General features: G+C 47.1%; 1 protein-coding gene across 2 annotated transcripts in view; it reads right to left on the bottom strand.

The window, feature by feature from the left end:
- Positions 1-21,112, bottom strand: part of LOC146338636 (uncharacterized) — a 43,819-nt gene that overhangs the window by 12,057 nt on the left and 10,650 nt on the right. For both annotated transcript variants that reach the window (XM_084814179.1, XM_084814178.1), the window contains exons 5-12: positions 20,466-20,524; positions 17,614-17,724; positions 8,497-8,627; positions 6,840-6,964; positions 5,335-5,440; positions 3,602-3,794; positions 1,208-1,234; positions 160-217 (exon numbers count right to left, since the gene is read on the bottom strand). In XM_084814179.1, the coding sequence (XP_084670305.1) occupies positions 160-217; positions 1,208-1,234; positions 3,602-3,794; positions 5,335-5,440; positions 6,840-6,964; positions 8,497-8,627; positions 17,614-17,724; positions 20,466-20,524 (810 nt within the window). The remainder of the gene's footprint in view (positions 1-159; positions 218-1,207; positions 1,235-3,601; positions 3,795-5,334; positions 5,441-6,839; positions 6,965-8,496; positions 8,628-17,613; positions 17,725-20,465; positions 20,525-21,112) is intronic.

Genomic DNA, 21,112 nt, shown 5'->3' with positions numbered 1-21,112 from the left:
CACCCAAAATACATTACACAAAGCGCAAAACCATTTACATAAAACATATAAACAGACAGCACACACAGACAACATATCTAAAAGCAATATATGAGACAGAGATGCCAAGCTACTGGCGGTCCATAGCACCCAGCGCAAGCCCCCTCGGTTCTCACTTACCCATCGAGTGCTGGAATCAGAAGAGCTGGTGGCGGAGCGAGAGGTGGAGGAAACAATCCTGCAAACAGAGCAATAACTGTTGAAAGATGCCTGGGGGGGGCACACCCAGAATGCCCTTGCCTTGTTCTTTATTACACTTATGTCCCACCCCTTCCTCCTGATTGCTCAGGACTGGAACTACACATTACGGGAAACTTGGACCTGTCGCTGAAAAACCATGTCCCCATCTCCAGTTCTCCCCTGCACCTTCTGGAAGAGATGCGTCATAAAACATCCACCTTTGTCTCAGCATCATTATGCTGCACTTTTGCCTATTTTCTACCAGTAACAGCCAGCGATGCGGGGCAGGAAACACACAACATAATGATATCAGGTCACGCTGTAGGGTTAACTACACACAAAAGGACTCAACCCTGGGCTTTCATTTTCTCATGACGTGTAATTCCACCTTTAGAGCAACATACCTGGGGCGGCTTCTCTCCGGGTGTTTACCAGGTCCAGTTCTGCTCATTCTATCTCTGGAGCATAATGCCTTCAGATCTCTGGGTCCTGCACACTCCATTATTTTTTAAGTGTTTTAAAAATGATCACTATACATCAGAGAGGTTCAAGCTATCAGTGTAATTGGTGCTTTTACCTACAGGTGTTCATCCAACTGAAAACAAACTTAACTCCAAGTCTACCCAAGGTCCTTTGGCATGGTAGTTACTTTCGTTTGAATTGCTCCATTCTTCAGTAAACACTACTCAGATCAGATTACTGGATATTATTGGTACTAGATATTGTTAACTGATCTATTGGTACGTTTTATGCTCATTTTCACTTCGGATATGTTTTACGTGAACTGTTAATAGTCGAACTACCAATGCTATGTCATACTGTGTTATAGTTTTTCTTCATTATGGCTACTGTATTTAAATTGTCTATTCAGTGAACCACTTTGAGCACAATGTATTTGTGGAACATGTGGTATATCAATAAATTGATCATGACCAAACTTGACTATGAACATTTGCTACCATTATTCAGCGTAAACAGAAGTACATACCTGGAATGGGCCCTGGGGGTGGCAACCCTACACAAAACAAGAGGAATAATTAGGACAGCAACAATACATACTGGGCCACCACATAACTTAATTATTTATTTGTGTTTGTTTGTTAATTTTTAGACCACCCAATAGCCAAATTTCTCTGGGCGGTTCACAAAAATTAAAACCACAAAGTACAACACAAAACAATATAAAATATGAAAGCTCAAAATCAAAATATAAAAGTACAACCAGAATAAAACCTAGCAGCAATGCAGAGATTAAAATACAGTAACAGATTTAAAACAGCAGAGCTAAAAGACTAAAATGTTGAAATGTCTGGGAAAATAAAAAAGTCTTCACCTGGCACCGGAAGGGGTACAACACAGGCACCAGGCAAACCTCTCTAGGGAGCTCATTCCACAGCTGGGGTGCCCCAGCAGAAAAGTCCCTCTTCCTGGTAGCCACCCGCCTCACTTCCTTGGCAGGGCCTCCCAGTTTATAAAAATGATTTAGGGAGCAATCCTATGGATGTTTAGACAGAGAAAAGGCCTACAACTCCCAGCATGCCCCAGCCAGATGGGCATGCTGGGAGTTGTAGGCCTTTTCTCTGTCTAAACATCCATAGGATTGCGCCCTTAGAATCTCATTTCAGACAGCATCGCAATTAGTTGAGTCCCACTTAACTTGATGAAGAATAGACTGCCCCTCTTAAGTTGCCTTACACAGAGGCAGACCACTGGATCCACGCAGAGGAGTGCTGTCTACCCTGACAGGCAGCAGTTCTCAAAGGTCTCAGGCTAATGTCTTCCCCGGTTTTGCTGTCCAAGACCTTTTATGAAGATGTTTGGGGCTGAATCTAGGTCCTTGTTCATGCAATATTTATTTGAAGGATTTGTACCCCATTCTTCAGCCAAAAGGACTCCCAGAATGGCCTACAAAGATCACTGATAGGGCCTGCCCTGCCCTTGGGCTGACAATCTAAAAGACACGACACGAAAGGGAAAGGGATTGGGAGGGAGGAGGACAAATCAAACTCAGGCACTGATTCTTGGTTACGAAGTTTTTATAACAACCAGCTGGAATAGAAACAGTTCAAGAGGAGGAGGAGCCAAAAGCCAGCGGTGTCTCAGCACAGCTGACGGAGCGGCCCTGCTTCTCTCCGCTCCCTCTGCCGCTGCCAGGGGACTGTTGGGGGAGGGAGGAGCCTAACGGAGTTGGCTTCTCGGCAGAGCCAATGGTGACCCTGCATGTTTTCTCCCCCTTACTGCAGCCTCTAACACAGATCTATGGCCCACAAGAAGAAAACCCCTGGGTTACTTTTAAATAAGCATACATAAGACTGCACTCTAAGCTCTGCAATCGTAAAGGTATTTGCTTGGAAGTAGGTTCGATTGATTTTGGTGGGCCCTACTTCCAACTATGTATATTTAGGGTCGGGATGTCATGCTCAGAGCTATAAAGATCAGGGATGGTGCAGCTCATGAGGCCGTAATGGAACCGAGGACATAGCGCAGCCTTCCCCAACGTGGAAGGTGGGATGGACTAGGTGGGATGGACTACAACTCTCAACATCCCCCAGCCAGCACGTAGTCCAACTCATCTGGAGGGCACCAGGTTGGGGAAGGCTGAGCTAGAGGGCTGTTGGGCTCTTCCTCGCTGGAGCTCTTTGAATAGGAGGTTGGACTAGATAGCCTCCAAGCCCCCCTTCCAAATCTAGGATTCTATCATTCTGTTATTCCAAGCATGGCAAACCCAACTAAATGACATCACCTTTTGCCATGCCATAAACACACACACACCAGAAATGCCCAAAGAGCCCAGCCTAAAAGCAACAGGGGCGAGGATCACCAGGGCTATGCTTGCGCACAAGCGTAGATCTAGATCTAAACATTTGGAGAAGTAATTTCCACACTGTATGCTGGGGAACACTATTGGGCCACAAGAAATAAAGTCAATCATTAAAGGCTCCTGCGAGGCCAAAGTACCCCGTCCATCAATGAGGCTGCCTGCTGTGTCACTGTATGAATCACCGTTCTGGCCTTGCGGCCTTCCAGTCAGGTTCCACTGGGGAGAAGGCAATTCTTCCCTATCTCCTGCAGTGACAGAAGGCCTCCTCTGAGGGCAAGCAATTCTTCATCTTACGCAGTGCAAAGCTAAATCCTTTCAGGGAGACAAGAGCAAAGCGGGCCTCCAATTTCAGCTCAAGGCAAAGAGGTGCACCACAGCTATCAGGCATCCGGGAACATGCCACTCCAGGGAACACGGGACGGGGGGACCACATGCAATGCCTAGCCTGCACTCCTGGAGACTGGCTGCCGATGGAGCGCTAGAATGGGCATTTTCAGACAGTGCTGCTGCTATTTAGGGGCCGAAGTTCCTGAGGCAGCCTTCTGTGCTAGCAGCCCCTACCTGGAGGATGGAGAGGTGGTGGGACAGACGTTACCGGTGGCGGTGGCGGAGGATGGAGAAAGTGGGGTGGAGGGGGGCCGCCTATCGGTGGCGGAGGACCCGTTGGTGGAGCGAACGGCTGTTGCTGAGGCGGCTGCTGGGTCTGGGAGGGCTGCTGGGGGGGTTGCGATTTGCTCCCATGATCCCCAAGCACCTTGAAAATAAAGCACATAAAACAGAAGAAGTTTTGGTTTAAAAAAGAAAAGAAAGAAAGCCAAAAAGAACCAGCATCCCCATTAAGTGCAGTCAAACTGACTTCCTGTGCCGGAAAGCAGGCCGGCCGCACACAGAGTTGCACGATGCTGCAGCTCCACGGGGCACAGGGAAATACATGGCAGGTCATGAGCCTGGCTGTGGAATTCAGTTTCGAAGCTCCTCCGCTTTACTTTTAAAACAAGCAAGATTCTAGTCCTTACTACTTGGAAGTGTGGCCAATGCCTGCTTGAAATGTCGGGTGCCTGAGAGGAGACGGAACAAGATTTCCAGTGGGTGGTGTGCTCAGCGTAAGTCCCCCCCATCCCATCCAGCCAGCAAAACCAGAATAAATTAAGCAGAAGAAAAATTCTGCAAAGGCACTTCATTTAAAGAATTGAGACATATCGCAGAATTGAGATTTCACTGGGGCAGAATGTCTCTTTCTGTACTGGCTACAGATGGCTTCTTACCACAGAGGGATCTCAGGGGAAAGTGGCAGAAATCAGAGCGATAAAATCTCAGGGCAGAAGTGGCCAAAGGCTGAGGAAAAAATGATCCCCCCTTTTACTTCCATAAAGCAGGGATGGGCAGCACACTGCTTGGCGGCCACCTGTGCCCCCCCCCACCCCTGCTGCAGCCCCTGCGCTGCTGAAATTTGGCAGTGCAGCAACAGCAAAACGAACAAATGTTGGTTTGCTGCTGAAATGCATTTAACTCATTTTCAAGCTAAGTTTGGCCCTTCGGAGTCTCTGCAGTGGTTTGCTACCATTTTTTCTGCTGCTGCAGGCAGTGCAGCAAAAGGAGTGCGGCCCCTGGGGGACTCCGAGGGCTGGAAATTGGCCTCTGAACCACCTGAAATGGCCCAAATAAGTGGCCTAGAACTACTCAACCAACATGCACCAGGATTAGGTAGTTGTTGGAGCCCCGTGGTGTCTAGCCAATTCTTACGTGATTTCATTTAATAAAAAGTTGACACATAACCCTGCTTTAGAGTGAACCAGACTGTTCATCTAGCCCAGTGCTGAACGTTCTGCTGCAAATGTTCCTTCCAAGCCCTATAACTGGAGATACTGGGGATTGAATCGGGGACCATTATATGCCCCTACGCTGATGACATCACAGCAGCTAAGCCGATGGCATCCACCCTGGCAGGGCAGGAAGAGAGGGCAAAGTTCACATAGGCAGGAGGATAAAATAAAAGCCTCTCATGTGGATAAGCCTTTAGCCAGTGTTACTCATGTGCAGGCAGACATCAAATTATGCAGCCTCTGTTCTTCTTGACCATTATGCAGACGTGCCACTTACACAGCCCATATAAAGCCTACGGAGTTAAAACACATCTTGCTGCTCAACATGTCTGGCCTTCCCCACCCTAAGGGAAATTAAAATGTACACAAGATCTCTTTTAAAAGCAGCAGGCTGTGAAAAGTCTAGAGCCTCCCCAACCCCGATTGAAAGCCAGAACATGAGGCGAGTATGGCCGGGAGTTCAGTTCTCACCTGAATGGGGTTCTCCTCCGAGGCATGCTTATCGCGCCGCCTTCCTTCTACCCTCCTAATGGTGCCGGCCTGTCCACCAATCACGTCGATCGTCCCGCCCAGCTTCCTGATTAGAAAGGGGAATACGCAACACCTTCTCAGGTTCTGTGCCAACAGCTGACAGCAAGGGCAGAACGCGCCAAGCTCCAGTGTGGATTTTTAGGTCCTCGCGTAGGCCATGAGATCTCTTGCAGAAAGGCGATGGGCATCTTCTTCCAGCCTGCCTGAGCAACGCTGCACAAGGCAGAACTCACAGCTCAGAAGGGGCAGGAAGAGGGCTATTAGGAAGGCCCAAAGACTTCAGACTTCAAAGTTTTCATTGGCACATTGCTATGGCTGCGGCAGTCACAAGAATGGTCTCGGTGCCTCATCCGGTGGCAAATGGCTACAGGTTTGTCTGGAGATTTAAGGGTTTTAACCTCCTCCTCCTCCACTGGGTCTCCAGGGAAGAGAGGGATGTTTTAGGATGAGAGTCCAGAATCCAGAGGGTGGGCTTACTTGCTGCTTTTCCTGAAAGCCTTTCCCATTCCTTCCAAGTCCCCATGTGGGTCGCCACTTGCTCCTTAGTCCTAGCTGGGCTTGTCCAGAGTGATATTCTGCATTAATGCTCAGAAGGGAGATAAAAAGGTCTGATCTTGGGCAGGGCAGCCCGGAGACTGGAAAGGAGGCAGCACAACTGCACCCGCTTCCCACAACAGAATCCGTAGAGCGTTTAGGAGGAGGAAAAGTGAGGACTGGAGAGGTAGGCAGAGAAATTAATGGAGGAATACATGAAGCTGACTCAGTTGGTCCAACTAGCCCAATATTACCTACTGTTGCCAACAGTAGCTCTCTGGGGCCTCAGGCAGAGGTCCCTTTCCCAGCTCTGTGCCTGTAGCCCCTTGGGCTCCTGCAGCCTGCGACTGAGCCTGGGGCTTTCTGCATGGACAACATGTGCTCCACCACTATGCTACAGCCCCTGGGAGGCACATATATTATTGGCAGAGCCCCTGCCTTGCATGCAGGAGGTCCCAGGTTCGATCCCTGGCAGCATCTCCGGGTAGGGCCGGGAAGGAATCCTGCCTGAAACCCTGGAGAGCCGCTGCTGCCCGTCAGTGTCGACAATACTGGGCTAGACGGACCCAGAGTTTGACTCGGCATAAGGCAGCTTCCAATGTTCTTGTGCTCCTCCCAGGGGATAATTGGCAGAAAATATTCCCGACACTAAGGAAGCCAGGATGAAAGAGGTTAAGAAGTAGCCAAGAGGATAAACTCACGCCAGGACAGCTTGGGACTGACTTGGTGTAAAGCCAGTGGAGGCTGGTGGCTCTGACGTCAGTGGGGCGGCGCCTTGGATGGCTCCCTTAGGGTTCGGACTGGCTCTGACGGAATCCTGGAGCGGATTCACCACCCCACTGGATCGGAGCCACCAGCCTCCACTGGGTAACGCTTAATTGAAATGGGAGGCTCAAAACTGGTCCGTGTACCTGTTTGGGGGAGGCCCGGCCTTTATCCGCCCACCTACCAGGGCCACAAAATCCGTCTTAAAATCCATTTTGACGATATTGTTCTCTGGTTCTTTTTCTGCATTTCCCGTTCTTCCTTGCTGAACCTAAGTGAAGTTAAGTAAAATCCAAATAAAATGAAGTAGATGAGCAAAGAACGCAGCCTTTTCACAGACGCCTGGGAGCTGGGAGGCTTCCCTCCCCCGCCCACCCACTGAATTTAAGCTGGAGACATCGTGCTTTGCTCATACAGCCAAAGAGGCCGACGTTAACCATGTGTGAGAGTAAGACACAACCACCCGCAGAGTGTAGTCTCTGCCCTCACCCCATGATGTGGGAGGGGCTGTAGCTCAGTGGCAGAGCTGCTGCTTTACATGCAGAAGCTCCCAGGTTTGATTCCCGGCATCTCCAGGTAGGACTAAGAAAGAATCCTGCCTGAAACCCTGGACAGCCGCTGCCAATCTGTGTTTACAACACCGGGCTAGACGGAGGAGGGGTCTGAGTCAGTAGAAGGCAGCTTCCAATGTTCCTGTGTCATCTGGACATGCCTCTAATTGCGCCGTCCAGTGACCTCATTGCAAAGCACCCTTGGCTGGGGCGATGCCGGGTGGATTTGCATGGGAGAAGCGATGGTTATGGAAGGGATGGCTTCATCTTTCCTGACAGCCCCTTTTACATAAAATTTCCTCCTGGCTCCCACCACCACCACCACCATTTTCTCTAATTTAGCAGTGCTGGCATCAAAATAAAAGGTGAGCAGAGAGCCCAGGGTACTCGACTGGAACAGAATGGGGTAACACGACATTTTTAGTGAAAATGTTCTGGATGCGGCCCATAGGAAATTTGGAAAGAAATCCAGCCTTCCAGCCCTTTTGAGTTTGACACCCCGAGTCTCCTCTGACTGGTAACAGCTCTGCAAGACCTCAAGCCGGGGTCTTTCTCAGACCTGCAAGCCAAAGATCCTTGGACAGGAGATGCTTGGGACTGAGCTTGGACCGTGTGTATGTAAAGCCTGAGACCCTATCGCTGACCTCTGGACCTTCCACACTGCACCATTTAAAATCCAGAAGCCATTGCTCCTGCCACTTCTTGCTCTCACAATTCTTAGCAATTCAGGATTACAGGGACCCAAGTCTGGGCAGCTGGGATGAATGTTTAAATACACAAGGCTAGGGTAATTTTAGAACTGTGATATTTTTAATGTTGAATTTTATTGTATAAACTGTTTTTATTGTTGTACATTGCCCAGAGTGGCTGGGTGACCGGCCAGATGGGTGATTAAATAAATAAATAAATAAATAAGAGGATGGATTGATGAAGGAAGGCGTTGGAAGTAAGCTCCGTAATGCATTCTTTTTGCTTGAGAGGATAAGGACAGGAAATTTACTTTTTAAAATGAAGTTAATCTTATTTGCATATTATATTAACTTCTGTTATAGTAATGCAGCCTTCCCCCAACCAGTGTCCTCCAGAAGGGGGGGACTACAACCCCTATCTTCCCCAGTAAGCATGCTGCGTGAATGTAAATAATTGTGAATTATTATTTTGGAGGGGATTAACCCTAATAAAATGAACGTAAAATACAACAAATAAAAAGAAGAAGCCATCTGAGCTGTGGGTATCCAGGCCCACCTCTTACCATGATCTTATTTTCTGTACTAACAGGGGTTGAAGGCTCCAAGCCCAGCTGAAGCCGGCGCTGTTTCTCACAATAAGCTTTCCATGTTTCCTCACTGAATCCGTAGTTGAAATAATCAGAAAGGTCAGCGCCTGGAAATGAGTGAAGAACATCAAGGACAAGGGACTCAAGGCAGGATCAACCCATCCGAGAGAATGAGATGGCAGAGACTTGAGGTGGTAGAATGGATTGTACCCCTTCAGTCTATGACCCCATTTTTGAATACTTCCCTATGTTAAAAAAACTCAACAGCACTACCTACAGGGAGAAAGCTAGCACAGGAGGAAGTTGCTGAAGCTCTAGTTTTCTACTTGAGGTGACTTTTTAAAAACACACATAGGAGAGCATTCAAAAATGCTCACTTGCAATCTGTAGTGGTACCACTTTACTACCTCATTCTCCTGCACACCTAAATCCTCTCTCAGCCTTCAGATTGTTCGTGGAGAATTGAAAACATCCTCATGGATGGAGTGGTGATTCATTTACAGTGAAAGCTGGTGTGTACTGTTAAACACAACTGCAGTATTCTTCCCTTAAGTGGTTGCAAAAAGCAAGGATCAAAGTCCGGAACTGTTTAGGAACGTTTGCGATTAAATGTATCTTGTTTCAGTGAATATCAGTATTAATGGTGATCATCCCTGACATGATTTGTGAATTTCTGAAAAATAATGCAACATTTCATGAGTTTTCCATGAGTATTTTACATTGTTTCTCATAGTTTAAACTGTATGGTTATATTGTAAACTGCTTTTAGGAGACTATTTGTCTAGAAAAGTGAAATATAAATACTTCAAAATATGTAAATCAGGAAGGAAGAGACAGATGGGGAAAGCACGGAGGGCTCCCAGCAACCGTTGCTAAGGAGATTCGACTGTTGGGGAGAGAGTTGGGATGGATGGATTTTGTTCTGTTCCGACCGTGTTGCATGCGTTGTCAGGCCTCTTTCATTCTGTCATCTGCTCACGGATGGAATCGTTTGGGTTTTTTAGAGATGTATGAGAATTTCATTCTACTTGTGCCAATGCACAATTGCACCAATGCACACTTGTGCAGTGTGCACTAGTGTTAATGCGCACCAGAGCAAATGCAAATTTGCACAAATCCCCCCCCCCCAGTAAAAAACTGTCTGCGAATCCACAGAATCCATACAACTTGGAAAAAGCTGATCAGAATCCATCTGTGTGTTGGATTCATAGAAACCTGAACTCCTTTGAATCCGTTGTGGGTTTCGCCAACATCCCCAGGAGAGAGGCAGTTTAACTGTAGAAACTGGGTGGTTGGGGGGTGGGGGGAAGAGAAAGGGAGGGGAAAAGCTGAGGGGCAGAAGAAGGGAAGTGTTGGGATACTGAGCAGGCACCGGAAGGGGCAGCAGAGACAGGACAGCCTGGGCGATCAGGGACAGAACAGCTGTGAGGAGGAGGAATTTCTTGGGGGCAGGACCCAAATTCATTTGGAATGGTCGGCATTCACATGTGAAGCCCGCCATCCAAACTGGACTATGGAATTCAATGCCCAAAGTATTTCAGTTCTTTTTCATACATCAAATCCCATGAGGGGAAATAAAACTTTATGTCAGTTCTCACAGCAAGGCCTGTTATTCTGCTTAAATTATATTTTTGGAGGTGTTCCGGTGAAAAGGAAAAAAGACAACCCAAGCTGCAGTCTTGTGGTTGTGTGCTGTGTGGTCAACACACAAATGCCAGAGCTGTCAACTGATAAAGAAGTCGCTGCTTTTATCCAATTACAATTAGATATCTCTGTATATGGTCAAAGCTTTAATTCAGATGCCTCTTTGAGATATGGAATGAGGTGCAGATAAACCAACCACTCTTCGCTAGGAGGAAAAGGCCACCTCTAGCATTTTCTTCTTCATTCTCTGTTCCGGGAACACACCAGAACCAAAATAGCCCCAGACAGTAAACAGGGAACTCCCTTCCAATTGACTTATGCTCACCCCACTCAAAACAGGCTTTTGAGAGCACCCTGAAAACCTTTTACTGCTGCCTTTTCTTAAGTATTTAAAATATTTCTCAAGCGCAAGTGCCTTGTGCGATTCAGAGCAGCTTATCCAGAGGACTTGTACACCAGCCTCTCTCAGCCTGGAGTCCTCCAGAGGCGATGGACTGCAACTTCCATTGCTCCAGCCAGTGGCCATGCTGGCTGGGAATGATGGGACTTGCAGTCCAACACCCCTGGGGGACACCAGGTTGGGAACAAACTGATGTGCCTATGGACACAATTCCTTTGTATATGTTGCTTTCAGAGGGCATGGCCCTAAAAAGCAGCTTATAAATACTTTGAATAAGTAATAGATAGCATGTGCCCTTAACTCATAACACCACTGATTAAAGCTGGACTTCACTGGTTAATCAACTAAAAATTTAATCAAATTTTTTGATTAATAATCAAATTTAGTTGATTAAGGGTACAATCCTATGCATGTTTAGACAGAAAAAGGCCCACAATTCCCAGCATGCCCCAGCCAGCTGCTGGCTGGGGCATGCTGGGAATTGTAGGACTTTTTTCTGTCTAAACATGCATAGGATTGCACACTAAATGTACTGTCTAAATGTTGGTATCTAGTTATTATATTGCCACTGCAAATCTTCCTGAGGGACTTTTGCTTTAGCCCAAAATTCCATAATCAAGACAGCTGAAAGCCAAGGACTTAGTTCTTTTAAAAGGTCATTTGGGAAACTATTCCATCAGATAAACACTGCCAGCCTTCACCACCCCTTCATGGATCACTGCCTTGTTGTGGCGAAGCAGCTTGCGTAACTCAGTGAAGCCATAAGCTATGCCGTGCAGGGCCACCCAAGACGGACAGGTCATCCAGAGAGTTCTGACAAAATGTGGTCCACTGGAGAAGGAAATGGCAACCCATTCCAGTATTCTTGCCAAGAAAACGCCATGGAACGCATCACAAGGCTAAAAGATATGACGCCAGAAGATGAGCCCCTCAGGTTGGAAGGTGTCCAATATACTACTGGGGAAGAGCAGAGGGAATTTCCAAGTAGCGCCAGAAAGAGTGAAGTGGCTGGGCCAAAGCCAAAAGGACACTCAGCTGTGGATGTGTCTGGTGGTGAAAAGAAAATCCGATGCTGTAAAGAACAATATCGTTTAGGAACCTGGACTGTTAGATCAATGAATCAAGGTAAGCTGGAGGTGGTCAAACATGAGATGGCAAGATTGAACGTCGACATCTTGGGAATCAGCGAACTAAAATGGACAAGCATGGGTGAATTTAATTCAGGTGACCATCATATCTACTACTGTGGGCAAGAATCCCTTAGAAGAAATGGAGTAGCACACATAGTCAACAAAAGGGTGGGAAAAGCAGTACTGGGGTACAATCTCAAAAACGACAGAATGATCTCAGTATGAATCCAAGGCAAACCATTCAACATCACAGTAATTCAAGTCTATGCCCCAACCACTGAGGCCGAAGAAGCTGAGGTTGATCGGTTCTATGAAGACCTACAACACCTTCTAGAACTAGCACCAAAAAAAAGATGTCCTCTTCATCATAGGGGATTGGAATGCTAAAGTAGGAAGTCACGAAATCACCGGGATAACAGGCAAGCATGGCCTTGGTGTACAAAATGAAGCAGCACAAAGGCTAATAGAGTTTTGTCAAGAGAACATGCTAATCATAGCAAACGCTCTTTTCCAACAGCACAAGAGGCGACTCTACACATGGACATCACCAGATGGTCAATATTGAAATCAGATTGATTATGTACTTTGCAGCCAAAGATGGAGAAGCTCTATACAGTCAGTGAAAACAAGACCTGGAGCTGACTGTGGCTCAGATCATGAGCTTCTTGTTGCAAAATTTCAGCTTAAATTGAAGAACGTAGGGAAAACCACTAAACCATTCAGGTATGACCTCAATCATATCCCTTATGAATATACAGTGGAGGTGAGGAATAGATTTCAGGGATTAGACCTGATAGACAGAGTGCATGAGGAACAATGGACGGAGGTCCGTAACATTGTTCAGGAGGCAGCAACGAAATCCATCCCAAAGAAAAAGAAAAGCAAGAAAGCCAAGTGGCTGTCTGATGAGGCTTTACAAGTAGCTGAGCAAAGAAGGGAAGCGAAAAGCAAGGGAGAAAGGGGAAGATATACCCAACTGAATGCAGAGTTCCAGAGAATAGCAAGGAGAGACAAGAAGGCCTTCTTAAATGAACAATGCAAAGACATCGAGGAAAACAATAGAATGGGAAAGACTAGAGATCTCTTCAAGAAAATCGGAGATCTCAAGGGAACGTTTTGTGCAGAGACGGGCATGATAAAGGACAAAGAAGGCAGGGACCTAACAGAAGCAGATGAGATTAAGAAGAGGCGGAAAGAATACACGGAAGAACTATACAGGAAAGATCTGAATGTCCCTGATAGCCATGATAGCGCGGTCACTGAACTTGAGCAGGACATCCTCGAGAGTGAAGTCAAGTGGGCCTTAGGAAGCATTACTAACAACAAAGCTAGCGGAGATGACAGTATTCCAGCTGAGCTATTTAAGATCCTAAAAGATGATGCTGTTAAAGTGCTGCACTCAATATGCCAACAAATTTGTAACACTCAACAGTGGCCACAAGACTGGAAAAGGTCAGTTTACATTCCAATTGCAAAGAAGGGCAATGCCAAAGAGAGTTCAAACTACCGTACAATTGCGCTCATTTCACATGCCAGCAAGGTGATGCTCAAAATCCTACAACTAGGCTTCAGCAGTCTGTGAACCGAGAACTACCAGAAGTACAAGCTGGGTTTCGAAGAGGCAGAGGAACTAGAAATCAAATCGCCAACATTCGCTGGATCATGGAGAAAGCAAGAGAATTCCAGAAAAACGTTCTATTTCTAGAAATGTATCTATTTCTCCTTCATTGACTACGCTAAAGCCTTTGATTGTGTGGATCACAACAAACTGTGGCAAATTCTTAAAGAGATGGGAGTACCAGACCACCTTAACTGTCTCCTGAGAAACCTGTACGAGGGTCAAGAGGCAACAGTAAGAACCAGACATGGAACAACCGAATGGTTCAAAATTGGGAAAGGAGTACGACAAGGCTGCATATTGTCGCCCTGCTTATTTAACTTATATGCAGAGTACATCATGAGAAACGCCAGGTTGGATGAATCACAGGTCGGAATTAAGATTGCCGGGAGAATTATCAACAACCTCAGAGACGCAGACGATACCACCTTAATGGCAGAAAGTGAAGACGATCTAAAGAGCCTCTTGTTGAGGGTGAAAGAGGAGAGTGCAAAAGCTGGTTTGAAACGCAACATTAAAAAAACTAAGATCATGGCATCTGGCCCCATCACTTCCTGCCATATAGAAGGGGAAGAAATGGAAGCAGTGACAGATTTTATTTTCTTGGGCTCCAAGATCACTGCAGACGGTGACTGTAGCCATGAAATTAAAAGACGCTTGCTCCTTGGGAGGAAAGCTATGGCACACCTAGACAGCATAGTAAGAAGCAGAGACATCACCTTGCCAACAAAGGTCCGCATAATCAAAGCTATGGTTTTCCCAGTAGTAACGTATGGCTGTGAGAGCTGGACTATACGGAAGGCTGAGCGCCAAAGAATTGATGCTTTCGAACTGTGGTGCTGGAGAAGACTCTTATGAGTCCCCTGGACTGCAAGGAGGTCAAATCAGTCCATCCTAAAGGAAATCCACCCTGAGTGCTCATTGGAAGGACAGATACTGAAGCTCAAATATTTTGGCCACCTAATGCGAAGAGAAAACTCTCTGGAAAAGACCCTGATGCTGGGAAAGACTGAAGGCAAAAGGAGAAGGGGGCGGCAGAGGATGAGATGGCTAGATAGCATCACCGATGCAATGAATATGAACTTGAGCACACTCCGGGAGAGAGTGGAGGACAGGAAGGCCTGGCGTGCTATGGTCCATGCGGTCACAAAGAGCTAGATACGACTTAACGACTGAACAACAACAACAATCCTTCACCAGCCTCTTCACCCATTTATTAATTTGTTTGAATCCCTACCTAACATGCAGCTTCCCTGTTTTACTTTGGTGAACAGGGAATGAACTCAAGATGACCATCAGTGGATTGTATGATACTATTATCCAATTTTTGAGACCCAAATGGCTCAGTTGGCCAAATTCACAACCAAGCAGATGCCCACAAGCCTCATCTATAACTCCTCCCCACAATGTGAATGCCACATGAATATCACTTCCTTACATTCTCCTTCCTGTTGTCCACCTTCCTCTGCAAACTTTTCACTTCCCGGAGTCTACACTAGAGATGTGTGAATCCGCAACGCTCAAGCTTGTCAAGATTCCCGAATTCCACCTTGAAGCTCATTTGAACTCATGTCCACACCAGATTGTGCACTTTGGTTTCTTTCTTTTCACACAAAAATGTGTGTGTATTTTCATGAATATTTTTCCCAAAGATACACATGTTGTGTACATTTCCTAAACATATGCATTTGTTCATGCAGATTTTTCAAATGTACGCGTATTTCAACTGCACCCCCTACCCCAGCACGAATCGCATCTAGGGATGTGGGAGAAATCCACTACGGAATCAAATGGGTTTGGATTCCTAAGATTCTGACCCGCAGATCAGTGACCCTATGTATACCAGCTACTGGGGAACATGGTCGGGAGGGTGCTGTTGCGCTCATGCCCTGCTTGTGGGTTCCTGGTCGACAGCTGGTTGGCTCTGTGTGGACAGAATGCTGGATGAGATGGACCCTTGGTCTGATACAGCCGGGCTCTTCTGATGCTCTTATGATTCCACAGTGGACTGGCTTTGCCTGAGTCACACGGATTCCACAGACTTGCGGACCTTTTTTTAAAAAAACTTTCCGGAATTGTACACAAACTTAGTTATAGAAAACTATGTAGAAAAACGGCCGAAAATGTACACTTCCCTGATAGGCTAAAGCATGAAAATGCCCATTTGGTGGGGATTTTCGCAAATCACAAATTCAGGAAATTGGAAAAAAAATCCAATCCCGCCAATGAGCAGACAACGGAATGAAAGACACCTGACAATCCATGAAACGCAGACAGAACAGATTTTACAAAATCATACATGCCTAACAGCATCCAGTGTCGTAGTGGTAAATTCTGAAGTACAGTCCCCACACCCACGCTTCAAGGAGAGGCCAGAACTGCAGGTGGCTGAGTTGATTCCCTATCAACAAACCAGTTCTAGCCATTCTAATCTCACCAGCAGCAGGTCTTTGGTGAAGCTAATGGGTCTTATGAGTGCTCATTGGAAGGACAGATACTGAAGCTGAAGCTCAAATATTTTGGCCACCTAATGCGAAGAGAAAACTCTCTGGAAAAACCCTGATGCTGGGAAAGACAAGGCAAAAGGAGAAGGGGACGGCAGAGGATGAGATGGCTAGATAGCATCACCGATGCAGTGAATATGAACTTGAGCACGCTCCGGGAGAGAGCAGAGGACAGGAAGGCCTGGCGTGCTATGGTCCATGAGGTCACGAAGAGTCGGACACGACAGAATGACTGAACAACAACAATGGGTCTTAACTGCCCATTCGAGACCAAGCCGCCCCAAAATGTTTTGCATTAAAACGGAAAGCTGACAACTATATACTGTTGCCAAGAAAATTCACTCCACCCACCCAGCTACTGTGAGGACTGCAGCCAAGCTGAGAGGGAACCGGGAATTTGGCAGCAGGGGGGCATGGCGGTGGGACAGACGACCTCCTCCTCCCTGCTAATAGAGAAGTCTTGGTGCTGCACCCCTGGAAGCTCTGGCTGCACTACACCACTGATCACACTGCAAGCCCGGAAATGCACGAACTTCCAGCACAGACTTGCCCTCCAAGCTCATGTTCTAACGGCCACTTGGATCATCAGTCCAGGGCCAGGAAATGCACTTGCTGAAAAGCTCATCTCAAGCGCAGGAGGCGATTTACAGAGCAAGCAGGGGCCAGGTCACCAGTGGATCAGCTTGCAACAACTCTGCCGGCTTGCCATTGGTGGCTTCTTGGTTCTGGCAATGGCTGAGTGGGGGGATGGGGGGATCACAGCACAAGCAGGGATTGAGCCGTACTGGAAACCCCACATTCATTTATCTAAAAAATTTATAGGCTGCCTTTCAGGGCGGAAGCCCCCCTGAGGCAGTGTACAACAATAAAATGCAAATAATAAAAAATGGATGTGGTAATAAAAGCAGCAGAAGTTCCATAAAACAAGAAACATCAGCATAAGGCAGAACCTACAACACAATCGCAGCTACAACCCATTAAACTTAATCAGGGCAGAGTAAACAAGGAAGTCTTCAGGGTTAACCCTAAAAGGCTGCAATGATGGGGCCTGGTGGACTGCCACTGGCAACTTATTCCAGAAGTGTGGGGCCACTGCGGAAAAGGCCCTCTCCTGTGTAGTCACCCATCTAACTGCCCTCAGAAGTGGGCAAATGAGGAGGGCCTCTCTTGCTCATCTTAAAGTGCAGGCAGGCTGATATCGGAGAAGGCGGTCCTTCAAGTAACTTGGAACCAAACCATCTGAGGCTTTAAAGGTCAAAACCAGCAATTTAAATTGGGCTTGGAAACACATTGATAACCAGTGCAGTTAGCACAGTATATGCATTATATGATCTCATCGCCTTGCCCCAACCAACACTCGGGCAGCTGCATTCTGCACCACCTGCAGTTTCTGGACTGTCTTCAAAGACAGCCCCATGTACAGCACATTACAGTAGTCCAGCCTGGACGTGACTAGTGCGTGATAACTGAGGCAAGGTCCGTCCTCTCCAGATAGGGCCGCAGTTGGTGTACCAGCCTAAGCTGGGAAAAAGCACTCCTGGACACGCTGGGCTTCCCCAGTTAGCGCAGAGTCTGGGACGACCCCCAGGCTGCCCACTTGTTTTTTTAGCAGGAGGGGAACCCCATCTAAGACCCGCTGTAAACCTCCATCCAGAGTAGCTGGTTTCCCAACCCCAAGGAAGAGCTCTCCCCACCCCCTGCCCCCACTCCCTCCTCACATGGGGGCCAGGGATGAAATGCAAGACAAAAAAGGAAATCTACTGATAATATTTACCACAAGAAACTTTGAGGCCCCACCTGGTTTCCTCCACGGTTTGTCTTCAAACGATTCTAAATCCACTTCTATTACAGGCAAGCCGTTTATATTCCCCGCAGCATCTAAATCAATACCTTTGGGCTGCGATTTGGCTTTGAAGAAAGGGAAACAGGCAGTTAGTGCAAAGACTTTGCTTCTGAGCCATTCCTTTGGTGAGCAAATGGTTCGGCTTTAAAAGAAATATCCCCAGTAATCCGAGCCCCTGTTGCACTTCTTCCCATTAATGAGTTCAACTGCAAGGTTTGCACCAAAATTATTCTTCGTTTTCTCTTCTTGGAAAGGGCACAGGACTTGGTCCACACGGCTGAAGACAGAGGGAGTGGGGGGTGGGAAGACAAAGGGACTGACACAGAGCTGCAGCGGTAAACTATTCAGAGATTCAGATGTAATGATAAACTACGGTGTAATATAGCCTTCCCCAACCATGCTGGATGAGGATGATGGAAGTTGTAGTCCAACACATCTCGAGGGGGCCAGGTTGGGGAAGGCTGGTCTACCACACATGGCACCACCCCCATCAAAGAACAGAGAAGCACCTGAGAGGCAGTCACTTCCTCCCGGTGTCCTGGTACCATGCCCTGGGGATAGCTTGGGTACATGAGCCGCCATAAGGTACCCCCTTGTACATGTGCCTGTATAGACTCATAGAGTATACCAAGCGGTGCCATTTAGAAAGGGCCATCCCCCCAAGTATTTGGGGGTCACTGGCTTGCTGTCTTTTGAGCAAATAAGGCAGTATAGAAATGTAAATACATAAACGAACAAACTATCATTATGTGACTAAGACTCAGGCTTGTACACTCTCCCTCTCTGGTGCAGCCACAAGGAGGACAGAGACTTTTGCATCAGTTCTGAATTAACTGCAGTTTAGCATTATGCCCAACCCCTAAACTACGGGTAACTGTAACTATGGTTTATTGAAACAAGCCGACTTCATAAACCATGGTTTGAAGTTGGCTTGTTTCAATAAACTATTGGTTAGACTAACCACAGTTAACCCTAAACGGCAGAGAAGGAAGCTAAAGATCTACCCCTTGCAGCTGTGCCAGAGGAGAAAAAGGGAGCAGGGAGCTGACAAGCCTGACGTACACTCACATAACGATAAACTATAGTTTATCATTACATACAAATGCAGCCAGAGAGTTTAGATTTGGGGGCTGATTTTCCAGTATGGGTTGTTTATCAGCCCCATCACAAGTTGTTACAATAGTGGGGGGAAATGTCACTTTGCAAGAATCCAGAAGAGGGATGGCCAAGTCTTCATCTTAGAGGTACAGATCCTACCAAGCCAAGTTGCTCAGAAGCTGGAGCTCACCCTTCTCATGCACCCTGGCTAGGCTGAAGAACCCCCTCACCACTATGGGAGAGGATGTATGGCAACGCAGAGGCCTCTGGGGGTGTCCTCTCCTTTTGTGCTGAGAGGAGCACCAGCCAGTTGAAGGAATCCTGCAAGCAAAGCTGCCTTATGGTCCATCCGTTGGCCATCTGTTGATCCACAGGGCATCTTCCCCCAACCCACCCAAGTGTTGTGACAAAAAGTGATTACAACATGGTAACTGGATGCACAAAGAAGCTTGTTTCACACATCAAGCGTGGCTAGCAACCGGATGTTTTATGCCCTGAATTTGTTAGCCAGGACAGGTCAGACTACACAGCAAGCCATTTGGCATCAGGTGGGTGTATGTTTCAGTGCCAAAACCTTGGGCCCACCTCTCTGGATCCCACCTACTAAGAGATTTGCATAATTACTGTGCCACCATGAGTGCCCGAAGAAGCAGAAAGGCGAGTTACAGAGTTAAGCACAAAACAATTTTAAAAAGAAAGAAATCCGGGGCTCTTTCTCCTTCCCCTGTGGGGTCTTCCCCACTGCCAGTTTTAGATTTAAGCTTATGGCTGATGGGAACCTGCCTATTTTTGCATAAGCAATTCTGGAAGACATAATGCACGCTCGTGGCGCGGTATTAATAACAAGCACAATCCGTTAATTAAAATGATATACAAGCCCAGAAGTGATTATGCCTATGACTGATCCAGGACCTAACTGGCCACTGGTGAGCATCCAGAACCACCTAGATAGCATCAGACATTCACTCAGAATCAACTACGAGTTTTGGTTTTTGTAAATAGAAGGATAAAATGGTGCAATACGGTCAATGCCCCTGTCCAGCCAGCTCTGTTCCAGTCCATGCTAGTATTTGTAGAATAATTCATATTCCTTCAGCAGATCCAAGCCTAGAAAATCCTGCAAGGTGGTGAACATCCTGCACCATGACCCAAATAAAGATGAGACAAGATATGGATTGCTGGGACATGACAGCCCATGGACAACACCATCTATGTGGCGTTAGGAACCGGCCACCTTGCCTCTTCACAAGGCATCTTTCATCTGGGAGCAGCTCAGCCATGCAGGTGCCCTCTGGATGGCATAGACTGGAAGGGCTAGAACAGCATCCCACCTCTCGACCCAAGCAAACCCCCAACACTTGATGGGAGCAGAGCATGCAGCAATTACCTGCACCTTTCCGTTTAAGGAGCAGGGATTTGGGGAAAACGCCCCCAAAGAAGAGGGGATACAGTTCAGAAGGATGCCTCCAAGTCTGAAGAGTTCCATTATTAAAGAGGCAGCCACCTTAATGAAGCTAAGCAGGTCTGGATCTGGTCAGTGCTTGGAGGGGAGACCACCTGGGAACCACATGTAGCCACCTTGAGTTCCATGATGGAAGAAAGGTGGGATATAAATGTAATAAATAAATAAATGGCTCAATCTGGACTGAATGTCTGATGGGAGGAGAGAACGTGGACAGTCATAAGTGAATAAAAGCCACAGTGATACCTGATGCAGGCGCTCCGTAGCCCCGGCCAGTTTTTAGATTCAGATTCATAGGGGTTCCCCTGGGGAGAGAAAAAGGATAAACAACGGTCTTGTACAGCAGAATATGCTTCCATGGAACCCCACCCATGTTTGGGTTTCAATGACATGCAGGAACAGGAAAGGCTGACACAGGAGTGAAGGGGAGAATAAAAGACAGCATTCCTGGCTTGATCACCTCAAGTTCTGACATAAGATAGGGAACATGACCCGTTTACAAGCTCATGCTGGCTGAGAGATCATAGCCCAGTGGTGGAGCACATGCTTTGCATGCAGAAGGTCCCAGATGCATTCCCTGCTGTTTGGAGAGTAAATATTCCTCCACTAGATGGATGGACAGGCTACATTCTCCCATCACGCTCCTGAACCTCCAACTGATGGGCTCAAGTGCTTCCTCCTCCTTCCCTTGCATACTCAGCTTACTCCAAACCTTTCCAGCTTCATCAAACCAGAGTTTGCAGGGACATCCAAACCAGCAAACAGTGGTTTGAGCGAGCCTTCCAAAGCAGTTTTGCAAATCATTATTTGGAGGATTGGGAACAGGACACCTACATGCAGCCATACACCTACAGGACACCTACATGCATGAGTAAGTTATCTTCTGGACGCTG

The sequence above is a fragment of the Heloderma suspectum genome, chromosome 9, assembly GCF_057233095.1.
Source record: "Heloderma suspectum isolate Gila_16-S chromosome 9, 16-S_ref, whole genome shotgun sequence".
NCBI lineage: Eukaryota > Metazoa > Chordata > Lepidosauria > Squamata > Helodermatidae > Heloderma > Heloderma suspectum.
Note: the sequence above shows the minus strand (reverse complement) of the source record. Positions and strands in the feature narration are given on the sequence as shown.